A 12,399-nucleotide genomic window follows, 5' to 3' on the forward strand; every position below is an offset into this window, starting at 1 on the left:
TTTTTTCCTCCCTCTGCCCAGCACTGTCTTCTGAAATAAAAACAAACTTTTGGATGTTTGCATTGGCAGTTGAAGTTAGAGAGAGGCACTGTCTGAAGTTCATACTCATAAGAGCTATGACCCGATTAAGGAAAGTGGGGTGAACAGTGGGATTTCTCTGCATGCATTTGGCTCCATCTAGTGGACTGTACAAACAACAGCATTTAGTAATCCTCCTCACAAATGCCGTAAGTGTATTTACAGACGGTAAATAACAGATGTGCCTGTTCAAAGGCAGTTTTTCCTTTCCACTGCTTCTTTACTAAATGTTGAAGTTCTATGCATGGACAATGTTGGGTCTTTGTAAATACTATAAAAAAAGAGTAAGGTCCAGAGTCTTCTTGAACTCGAACAAAATAATGCCACTTGAAGTTTTATGCTATGTGAGAAAAAAAAAATGAAACCACGTTAAAAACATCATTGGCAGGCTTCTTTTTTTTTTTTTTTTTTTTTTTATTGTTATTTTTTTGCAAGACAATCTGTCCATTTTAATTCCAGTTACAATAAATGCATAACAACTGTTTCAGAGGATGTTACAAGGATTATCATGAACAAAACAAATTAATACTTTGGCTGCCGACTCTTTAAATGTATTTACAAACACATAAATGTACTTGATTTATCTTAGTTAGCGCCCGACCGATATGGGATTTTTGGAGCCGATACTGCTGTCGATATTTAGGGAGATAAAAAAAAATCTGATACCGATAAATGTGCCGACAAAATCAGTTGAGCATGTATGGGCATCACCGCTTGACACTCTGGAGAGTAATAATGCATCCATATAGCGCCCCCTGCTGGTAAAAGAGAATTGCTAATGTAATTCTATGATGCTCAAATTAAATGTTATTTGACTGGTGAATAAATCTAGTAATATCAGCGTATATCTGCAATAAAATTAGCCGATACCGATAGTCACTTGATATGCTGATATTATCGGCTGGACGATAAATCGGTCGGGCTCTAATCCAAGAATTATCCCACTCATTCGGGTGGACAAATCATGCAGCAGAGCTTTAATTTGTTGAAAAGATCATGATATTGCTGGAAGAGGCTTAAGAGGGATATGACCCAAGTCAGAAAAAGAAAAGCATACAAAAAAAAATAAAAAAATCAGTTGGGGAATACTCTAGCTGTCACAGTTTAGGCTCAAAGCGATGACAATGACACACGACAACAATATCATCCATTTGTAAAGCAAAAAAGTGCAAAAAGGCAAATTATCCATTTGGGAAGATTTAAGAATTCCAGTTCAAAAACTCGGGACGGCTAAGATAACACTTTTCTCTAACCCATCGCACCAAGTTAAGCAGATTCACAAATCAGACTGTACATAAATTCTTCAAAGTGCAAATATTATAAATTGGCATGAGCTGTTATATACACGTTTCATTTTATCTGATGACAACAACAAAATGAAAAAAAAAAAAAAAAAAAAAAATGCATGTCTTTCTTTGTCCAGTTAAGCCCTGAGTATACTTGCTTTTAACTAAGCGTATGCATGACGTATCCTGCGGTGGTTGTGAACGGCTGCGAGATGCAATATGCATATATAACCACTAGGGGCAGAGTATAGTTGTATTGTGAGACACCAGAGAGCCGCGACAAAAACGGTGGAAAGCGGCGAGTCAGCAACAACCCTGCACTATGATGTGTCAGTGCCGCAAACATCACCTCTACTTCTGTGTTTTACACCGTCTGATCAGTGTGGTGCTCCCTCTAGAGGAATCCTCCAGTAACACAGCGTTGCACACAGGAAAGTATGTGAACATTTACATTCACGAGGCAGCGGGTGGTCGACGCATTTGCACGGTTCAAAAGTAAGTATATTTAAGCCATTCTCAGGGCTGCACGAGCTACTCAACACTCTGTTCATGCTGGACAGTGTGTCCTCGCTTCATGGCTGTTTTAGACCATCGTCCTCAAAATAAGAAACATCTCCTCTCCACACAGAAGAAGCTTTGTTGCGGGAACCAGAAGCTTCTGGCTCCAAGAAAAAAAAAAGAAAGAAAAGAGGAAATTTTGAATCTAATCTAAATCAGAAAATCCCAGAGAGAGATACATGAGTTGGGTTCATCTAAATCATGCACAACCAGTCACATTTTAGTTGCTTTTATTGCATTTTTCTCTGATTTCCTGTTCATTCAAATGATTTTTGTTGGCAAGTGAACACAGTAAAGATTTCTGTGATCTCTCTCTGCAGCTTGTTTTCGACTTTTCTCCAAAACTGATACCGTTTTCAATTTCACCTTTAGCACGGGACTTTGCATCCGCAGCATTTACAAAATAAATTGCATACGACGATTCTATTCCGAAAGAGTATCACTTACAGTAAGCACGGCTCGTTACAGCTACTGCACTGTTATGTCAAACGCTTCCAATTCCAGAGCACTGAAGCAGGAAGTGCAGAAGAAGCCGACCTCCCGAACCGTCCTGAGCTCTGGGCCACTTATCTCTGAATAGACTGACGGATATCTTGGACTTCAAAAAAATAAAAAAACTCTGATTATCCAAGGAGCATCCACTGATAACTGCTCACCCTGGGAAGTGTTACAGTAACTGTTTAGCCAGTTGATTTGTCGACTATATGTGGGAGACGGGAAAAACCAGACAGCAGCGTGACATGTTTAAAAGGTGAAAACGGAGATGTGTTGTGATACGACAAAGCCTTAAAAAAAGGTGAGACAACCTACCTAGGAAAGCGGAGTAAAGAAAAGGCGAGGGATGAGCGGGTTAGATGAAATGACTACTGACTTGTTTTTAAAGCATTTTTTTAATTTGATCCTTATTGCAGCGATATGTTAAATCACGCCCCTTTAGTAAAGTCTCATGATAGGTAAAGACATCATCTGCATAGGTTGGAACATCAAAATTCTTATAAGCGAGAAAAGCTTTATCGAGCACATTTTCAAGGATTTTTTTTTTTTTTCAGTGACCTACTGTGACTGACTTTTATCGACTTTGTTTTCCTCTCTCTCTTTTTAGGGCAAGCAGAGCTTTTCTGATGTCTATCCAAAACACTTGTTCAAAGGCTCAGACAAACTGGGGGAAGTTCATCTGAAGTCCAGTGTTGTCGCGGCTCATTTGACCTTAAAAAACAAAAAGTTTGGATTTAAGAGATGACACTGTAAATGTTGTGTTTGGTTTACAAACACGACATGTGTCAGGGTCTGTGATATGTAAACCCACATATAGGTACCCTTTAGGCAAAATCCACCAGCTTGCTGTTTGGCGAGGAATTCTCGGGCGAAATCGCTGAGATGTAGGTCACACGCACGGTCGACCTTGTCAGGGTTGGCTGGTCGTTAAGGTAAGACTAGATGGAAAGGCAACCACTTCCTACATTTACTTTTTCTTTATATTTGACCTGCAGTCATGAGATGGTTCCACAGGGAACGCAGTTTTATAGCAAATGAGCTACACTTTGTTATATTAAAATACATTTTTTTTCTGGTTCAAAGATTTCCATTGTGCTTTCGTTTAAAGTGTCTTTGTCTCTTAGAAGTAAGGGGTTGGCCTCTTTTAACTAAGGTAATGTTTTTCTCAGGGACTGTTGAGAGACTTTTTTTTTTTCTTTCTTCTCCGGGGATCTTGGAGCAGGCAGTGAAGAGAGTTCGGCGTGAAAGAAAATGAAAAATAAAAAAGCCAGGGCTGAAAATCGAATCATCAAAGACTGGGGTTTTGGGGGCTCAGCTCAGAGGAAGCGGAGGGGTTTCAGAGCGAGTCTTTTTTTAATGAGACTGGTGAACATTTTGTCCCTACTTCTCGCCTTCATTCCTTCCCCGTCTTCCTCTCTTCGCTGCGAGGCTCCTCGGTCAGGTCATTCGAGGGGTAGGGGAAGGAACTTCACATTGGAAAGGAATGGTGATGATGATAAGGAAACCTGTGGAGGAACAAAAAATACAATCAAAGAGAGCAAGAAGCAACAGATGGTTCTTCTTACTTTGATGTGGAGGGGGTTTATCTTTACCTTTTTTTTTTGTTTAGTAGAGGAAAAAGAGGCGTGTTCTGTGAGAGGTGGCCATGTTCTCTGACATGTTGCGGACTTTAAGGTAGTTCACAAATCCCCTGAAGAACAGCAGCAGACCTGGAGAGAGAGATAGAGAGATAGAGAGAGAGAGAGAGAGAGAGAGAGAGAGAGAGAGAGGTTCATTTCAAAAAGCGGAAATCTCAAACAAAAAAAAAAACGGTGCTGGACAATCAGGTCGTACTCACCGAGCAACAGGAAGATCCACCAGAGCCAGTATTGACCGTTAAAGTAGCCGGTAAAGTAATCGGAGAACTGAGAACAGAGAAACAGAATCATTACTTTTGGTTTTGGAAACACCTCATAAGGTTTTAAGTAGGGCTCGACCGATACTTTTTTGGGGCCGATATGTGATTGTTGGGGCCGATATCGGTATTGGGGAGCAAAAAAACAGATATCGATATCAGCCGATATCTTTCTTAGAGCTATGTTCAATCTGTAGAGATAGATATAGCTTTTCATTTACTTTGTTGATATTTCAAATGCAGTTATCAAACACTTGCCGAAAAGATACGCAGTATAACTTAGACAGGATGGTCACTGCTTGACACTCTGGGTAGTGATAAAGCTTGTTGTAATCCAAATAGCACACCCTGCTGGTGACAGCCAGGAAGATAACCGCTAGTGTGGTGCAACAACACTCAAATGAAATTCTATTTGACTGGTGAATAAATCTAAATGCGGAAAAATTGGACGATACCGATAGTCACTTGATGTGCTAATATCGGCCGATAGTATCGGCTGGCTGATAAATCGGTCGAGCTGTAGTTTTCAGAAATGAAAAAACAAAATACATATCCTATATTGGCCCATGTATACAAAGAGCTCCCCCTTAATACAGCAACAACAATCTGAAATGGAAAAACACACCCTGACTATGAGAATCCACTTGATGAGAGAAAGGCCAAAGCCGCAGATGGCCCCGTAGCGTCCTGCGATGGTATTGGTCAGACAGAAGGACAAGCAGAACCCGATCCAGTTGAACAGGAAAGCCACTAGAGGGAAAAACAAACAGCATGTCACAAAAAAAATGTTTAAAAAAGGAAAGAATGTGGCCATGATGCTTTTATGGATGTTTTGTGATAAGAACATCTTCGATTGTGAAGGCAAACACCAGATTCATGAACCGTAAAGTTTGGTGTATCAGACGCACTTTATTTTTAAGGTTTCATTTTCGGCTTTTTCAGGCCGTTATTCAGAGACAGGACAGAGTCAGAAATTCAAGAGAGAAAGGGCGAGGAACGACATGTGGGAAAGAGCCCAAGGTCGGGGCCAGAACCTGGGACGCCTGCCACCAACCACTACATCAAGACGCACTTTTAGTACCTCCCCCCCGGTGGTTGGACATGAGCTCACACTGACAAACCTCCGTCTACACACCCGATGAGTCGCTAGCAACAACAGCTAAACCAGCTACACAGGGGCCAGTGTTTGTCCGATCTCCGTTCAACAAACAAAAAGTTTGTTTTCCTCTCCTCTTGAGGACACACCTGACAAAGCTGGACTTTTTCTCTTTTCCAAATCTGCATCACGCCGTGGTTTTTCCCCCCCCCCCAAGGCGTATACCGCTGAAGCGATCCAGAGCGAAGCCGCTTTATTTGGCTTACATTCTAGCGTTGAAACTTGAGACTCAACAGATGAACGGGAGCTACTCCGGGGATGTCATGAACAAATTTTTTTTTTTTTTTTTAAAGACACACAGAAAAGGAACTCTTGCCTGGAAGTCGTTTTACGCTAACCGCTTGCTTCACCTGAAATTCCCTCCCGCTCCTGGAGGCATATCTCGTCTCTGAGACGATGATTGCCACCTATGGTGACATGTCAGGAAACAAATATTGACACTGTTGTGTTTGGGAGGCAAATAAGTGGTTCCATCCTCTCATACCGGCTGGCGTGACATTTTTATTTAATGCATCGGAAGAGAAAAAAAAAAAAACTTACTGAAAAAGGCCAACATGAAGATTCCATCGTTCCCAACTCGCAGCTGATCGGCATCACTGAAATCATCTCGGGGAGGGAATTCATCATCCTAACGTGTACACACAAACAAACAAACAACCAAACAGTGAGATGAAGCGAACTGTAAATATGTACATTCAACAAAGGCAAACCTACAAGGCTTAGGCGGTATTACAACTTTCCCTGCAGGCTGAGAGCTCAACTACCGTACTGTAGCTAGTAGGATTTCTTTTTTAAAATTTATTTATATATATATATATATATATATATATATTTTTTTTTTTATTTTTATTATTATTTATATATTTATTTATTTAATACAAGACGGTATTATGAAAAAACGAATACCACCCAAGTCTAATACCTACTACAAAGAGTCAGTGTGTGTGTGTGTGTGTGTGTGTGTGTGTGTGTCCTCACCCGAGGCATCACGTCCACAGTGGAGGTAGCCAAGGCGGCTGCTTTGGCCTTCTCCGCTTCGTCATACGTGGGCAGCGAGGTCGCGACGCTGTAGGGCGGAGGCACTGGGAAGTCGGCTTGGAAGCCACTCTCTGTGAGGACGATGTAGAAGAGAGGACGACGGGTCAGAAAAGGAAAAAGAAAAAAAGAATGTGCTCACCCCATCATGGCCACAAAAAAAAAAAAAAAACTCCACAAAACCACGACTGCTGCTATTTTAAGAAACGTGCAGAAACATTTTCTGGGGCTGCACGTTTTTTTTTTTCATACCAGGCGAGGCAGCGGTTGCTCCTAGGTCGATGAAGGCGTAAGGAGGCGGAGGTGCATCAGTGTCCCCTTGAGTCGTTGATCCGCACGGCTCTTCTGCTGACGGGGCAGGAGCCGGACCGGCCTGGGCCTGGCTCTGGGCCTGGCTCTGGCTCGACGTCCCAGCCTGGGCCGCCGCGGAGGTGCACGGCTGCTGATCGCTGGTCGACGCCTCTGAGGAGTCCTCCTCATTGTGCAGCTGGGGGGAGGGGGGGGAAGAGGAAGAGATGTAGAACGGGGCAAAAGATCAGGCGAAGTAGTGCGGCCGCTCGAGGCAGGAGACTACACAGTATGTCAACACAGGAAGGCCTTTTGAAAAGTCATCTGCAACATATTTAAAGCAGGTCATTAGTGTCCCAATTCTCACTACAGCTGAAAGAGTCTGTGACAAACTTGAGTGCATTCATTTTTAAGTGCCAGAAGCGTTCTGAAATTACAGAGGGCGATGGGAACATGGTGGTTATGGAACGGCTGGCAGGGAAGTCAGAGTGGGCAAAGAGAGGAGAAGGGGAGGGGGAACGGACTCTTCCTCACTTTCTCTGGGGAAGTTAACCCAAAGCAAGGCCTCAATCCACCTTGTAATTCTGAGCTCTACATAATCAGGGGCCCCGAAACCGATAATCAGAGAAAGCTGCCGCAGACTCGAGCGGCAAATGTTACACCGCTAATGCAAAGATTACCTAAAGTAGTCTCAATGCGGTTAAGCAAGTTGAACTTGTTCGGAGCCTTGAGACACGTCCCTGATGTGTCAACAGTTGGAATAAATGTGCTTTAGCTTTGACAAGTATGTATTTATGGTACAACCCACAACAGAAAGGGGGGTGGGGGGAAATCACCCTTCCTCGCACCATTTTATGTCACACTGATAAAAGTCCCAGAATGAGAGATATCAGGTCATAATCAAGGGCTTATTCGTGCGTCACCACGGCGATAATATCCTGAGCAAAACCCTGGAATTCAAAAGCGCTTTTCCAAGACTCCACCAGCAGCGGCACCGGCGGTCGAGTTGAACGAGTGGCTGACGTCTGGCTGGGAATCAAGGACACAATTTGCTGCTGCTGCCCCCCCCCCCGACACACACACACACAAACACACACACACAAACACACACAAACACACACACAGGCCCGATTACATAAGATTGTAACACAGTAACCACAAGCCTCCTCGTGAGTCTGAACATCTCAGAAACTCAAGAAAGAAATGAAAAGGGGAGGTCCTGTACTCGAAGAACCCTGAGCGGTATCCAGATGAGAGAAGAGAACATCTGATGGCATAATGTGGAGAGGAAGTGACGACAGATGACTCTTATCTGATTGTCTCGACCTCTTGAACCTACATTTCTTTTTTTTTCTTTTTTTTTCACAGTCTAAATATTTCACTCTTGGGCCAAGGTTAAAAAGTTAAAGCACAACATTAGCTTACTTTTAAACAAACACTCTCAACTATTACAGTTCCTTTAGGTGTCTGGTGACACTTGGGTCACCATCTTTTGTGGCTTAAAAAAAAAAAAAAAAATCGCAAACATTCCCCAAATTGACCGCTGACCTCAAACACCTCACCGCCATTGAAAGCTGAACTAAATTAGAAGCCATGACTTCAGAAGTGTCACAGCAACGCAACGTGAAAATTACACTGTCAGCTTGTTTGAAACGTCAACTTCCAAGACTCACAACATTTATCTCGGCTGGCTGGTTGCTAATGTTAGCCGAGTCGATGCGGAAGTGCTTGGGTGCGTGAGGCTAGCTGTCAAAACAACACAATTTAAGACACTTGAAATAGACAAATATGTTATTTGACAGAACAGCAGAGATGTCTCAGTGGTTAAATTGTGTCTACGTCATGTAATTCACTAGTACACAGTTTTTAGTGGGGTTTTAACTCGTGTAAGGCCTTGTTTTGTCTGTGACAGGCCGAGCTATTGACGGTGTTATGATTCACACTCACCACTTGGTATCGGCTCGCTGGGTCCATCCCGAGGAGATTCAGCTGGCAACGACGCCAGCCGAGGAGACAAAGATGGGAAGTGTTTGGATCGAGGTGTTCTCCCAAAGCGTGGCTCTTCTTTTTCTAACTGGGTAACAAGCAGGACCGACGGGGGAGAGATGGCTGCGAAACCTCCGCGGCGCTCCGTCAAGTAACTAACGGAGACCAACAAAAGTAAAGTCACGCCCACATGTGGGGGCACTTCCGGTCCAGTTTTTCAAAATAAACCTGACGGGATACTTGTATAATTAATTAAATCATTAAATGTGTCATCAATTATTCTATATTGGAAATAAATCAACAAATGTATAAATAAATATATAACTGTTTGATTAATTAAATGCATGTGTGTAGTGGAACAAACAGATGTGTTTTTACATTGATTTTAATCATTATTTAAACATGTATTTCATAACTTATTTATTTATTTATATATATTATCAATTTTAAATAATTAATGACACATTGAAATAATTATTTAATTATTTAATAACACATGTATCTAATTAATTAAATAATTATATATGTGTGTATATATTTGTTGATTTATTTCCAATATTAAATAATTGATGACACATTGAAATAATTATTTAATTATTTAATAACACATGCATCTAATTAATTAAATAATTATATATGTATGTATATATTTGTTGATTTATTTCCAATATTAAATAATTGATGACACATTTAATGATTTAATTAATTATAAATTTATATATTTCATTTTGCCACTTTTAGTCCTCCATAACAAACGGCTTTTTTTTTATAATTTACCCTCTTCCCTCCAGGGGTTCACTAAAAATACACAATATTTGCTCGTGTATTAAAATACAAAACTACAATAATATTACCAGTTCAGCAAACTCATGTCTAATGTTTTTGTAGCTTTGTTACTGCTGTGTGTCTTCCACACTATTCGCCCCCAAAATAAAGGGGCCAGAGTCTCGGGGCAGTCTTTTAGATGTCCCTAGAGATGGTTAGAGCATAAAACTTTGTTGCACAGCCGAGCACACGCAATAAACCAGGCCTTTGGTAACTTGGTAATTTAAAGTAATTTCCATGTGAAGACTCTATCACTTCGTGGACTTAGAAAAACTTAATAAATAGACACACAAGTGTGAGCATCTTTGTATGAAACGAGCAGCAGACACCTACTGTATATTGTTGCTGTCGTGGTTTAACTTTAAAGTCCCCTTGAAATGAAAAAAAAAAAAAAAACATTTCCGGTTTTTAATCTAGCTTTCCTGTAGATGTTTTATTTTTTTCGACACTCTCTTGAATTCCGACTCTCCTCTGACTTCTGGCGAACTTGATACAGGCGCTGATGGTCACGCATTTCCAACCCCGCTCCGCGAAGCGTGATGACGCAATTCCATTGAAAGTGGTGTGAATAAATCTGGCCACTAGATGGAGCCAAACCCCGCTTACGTCACCGAACAAGCTCAACGTGGCATTTATGGGTTTTTTTGAATAATTATTTATTGGACACCTCTCTGCACACGTTTTGATCTTCGGAGTTATTGTAATAATAATAATGAGAAAATAAGACTGCTTACTGTGACACACATTGTTTGACTGCTTCATGCATTCAACTCATCTTGAAATATATTTTGATGACTAATTACTGTCAACATTTTCTCATGACTCCTTATGACCTTTTTCTAACTTGAGTTAAGGGTGCAGTTTGGCCGTATAGCAGATGCACTTCTTCCAGTTTAGCTGTGTTTTCATTTTAGTCTGTCTTTCACCCTCAGGACCTCAGGATCCTTGGCGGTCTGCCTTCCGGTTACCAAGCGATTTGTCCTTCTGTTTGTGTAACACCATAAAAAACAAGCAGGTCCTGCTGAAATCTCACCAACAGCCTCTTCTGCGGAGAATAACCCCCGGATGGATTTTCATGGTTTTTCTTCCTGGTTGTTTCTGTGCTGGATGATTTGCCCCATGCAATATTTTGCCCGACATTACCACCTCCATGTTAAGAAGAGAAACACCGCTGAGGCATCTCACAGTCATGTAGAAGTTGAGTCTACTTGTGTTTGCTTGTGGGTGCCAAAGAGAGTCGATTTCATACAATTTCAGCAACTAGGCCAATCCCAAAACCATTTTGTTTAAAGTAAATAACTGGGGGGGGAAAAAAGCCAAAATCCCCGTTGGACTCGCTTTAATCCCCATGTTTCTATAATATTTTTTTAATATATATTTCCCATCTAAATCAAACTTTCTGGAAATTGTTTGTGGCCTTACCTCATTCTGAAGTTCACCCCATCACATATTTTGCCTCTGTGCTAATCCTGGATCAGCCCTGCAGTGGATCAGTGCATGAAAGGCTCTTGGTACCTTTGTGAGTGCAAGAATTAGAGTTTCGAGGATAAAGCACAAAGGGGTTCAAAAGACCAGTACTGATGGAATTTTATGGGATAGTTGGGATTTTCAGGAACCCTACAGTTTAAAATGACTGTTTATATAGACAAATGGAAATGTATGTTTAACTGGGTACAGGAAATTCTGATGGAAAACATTGCGGTGATGCATTGCCAGGGGTGTGTCCAGACTTTTCTTGAACTTGGGGGGGCCCGCCTGGTGCACTGACTTATGCAGAGGTGGCCTGACGTTTGTGGACACGCAAATTCATGAAAGTGTTTTTTTTATTTTTTATTTTTTTATTAGTGATAAGGTGAACAAAATGAAACAAGAATATATAGACATGACAACCAAAGCGAGAACAAATGAAGAAAAGACAAAAATAAAACAGACAAAATAGCAAAACATAAGCAAAGAGTAAGTAACACAACTTGGCAACATATAAATCTCCTCATCTTGATTCGTTAGGAACTCAAAACAAAGACGTATGTGTAAAGTGGCAATTTTAATGTCTTAGAAAAATGCATGCAAACTCTTAAATACAGTGTAACCTGCAAAAATACATTTATTGGCAACTGAGTCCATTTCAAGTTCCACAGTATGCACATGTTTTCTCTTGGAAATTTTCATGGAAAGTTTATTTTCAACTGATAGTTTTAACCATTAGTTGATTGAAAACAGCCTGAATAGTTGATTTGTACTCAAGTCCCAGATCTGATAGCCAATTGTAGATTTAGATTTTTGGGGTAGCACCTGGGGTGGCCAAAGGGGGGGGCCCGTGCCACCGCTCGCCACCCTCCTAGACACGCCTCTGGCTTTAACCCCTCTGACCTGCTAATACTTCTTAGACAATGTTAACACCTCTTTATCTGCCCGATCATCATCCCTTTGATACACCGAAAGCTGCAAAGCCATCCTGAAATGAAATGAGGGAGAAAAAAGAAATGAACACACAGCGAGGTATCGATAAAAGGCTAATCTTGAATTAAATATTAATCCAGTTCACTAAGACGGGAATTACCGTAGTAGGCCTCCAAGTGTCAGTTAAGCAGCTCATTCACAGAGAGAGAGAGTAAGAGAGAAAAGCGGAGAGTGTTGGGGGGGTAAGAATGTGGAAAAGAAAGGTAGGTGCAACCTTGTGCATCAGCACATCATGAATTGTTTTGCCCTTTGTGAGGCAGCGGGACATTAAGGATTCCTGTAGGGGTAATATATGAGTTCACGGCTGCGGCTTTTTAAGCATCAGCCGTGCATGAGAG

General features: G+C 41.3%; 1 protein-coding gene across 1 annotated transcript; it reads right to left on the reverse strand.

Annotated features, from left to right (window-relative positions):
- Positions 1 to 1,026: 1,026 nt before the first annotated feature.
- Positions 1,027 to 8,944, reverse strand: ndfip2 (Nedd4 family interacting protein 2). The gene is made up of 8 exons (XM_065951900.1): positions 8,738 to 8,944; positions 6,755 to 6,989; positions 6,446 to 6,576; positions 6,008 to 6,095; positions 4,937 to 5,061; positions 4,255 to 4,321; positions 4,011 to 4,126; positions 1,027 to 3,924 (listed from the first exon to the last, which is right to left on the reverse strand). Exons 1-7 carry the CDS (start codon positions 8,762 to 8,764, stop codon positions 4,023 to 4,025), a joined length of 777 nt encoding a protein of 258 aa, XP_065807972.1. The 5' UTR covers positions 8,765 to 8,944; the 3' UTR covers positions 1,027 to 3,924; positions 4,011 to 4,022.
- Positions 8,945 to 12,399: the final 3,455 nt, after the last annotated feature.

The sequence above is a fragment of the Labrus bergylta genome, chromosome 24 (genome assembly GCF_963930695.1).
Source record: "Labrus bergylta chromosome 24, fLabBer1.1, whole genome shotgun sequence".
NCBI lineage: Eukaryota > Metazoa > Chordata > Actinopteri > Labriformes > Labridae > Labrus > Labrus bergylta.

Bases quoted from the DNA above. Each gene is read 5' to 3' on its own strand.
- ndfip2 (XM_065951900.1), bottom strand. From the start codon at position 8,764: ATGGACCCAGCGAGCCGATACCAAGTG. The intron at 6,577-6,754 runs GTATGAAAAAAA...TCGTCCTCACAG, and splicing joins AGCAACCGCTGCCTCGCCTG to AGAGTGGCTTCCAAGCCGAC. The intron at 4,127-4,254 runs GTGAGTACGACC...CTCTCTCTCCAG, and splicing joins GTGGATCTTCCTGTTGCTCG to GTCTGCTGCTGTTCTTCAGG.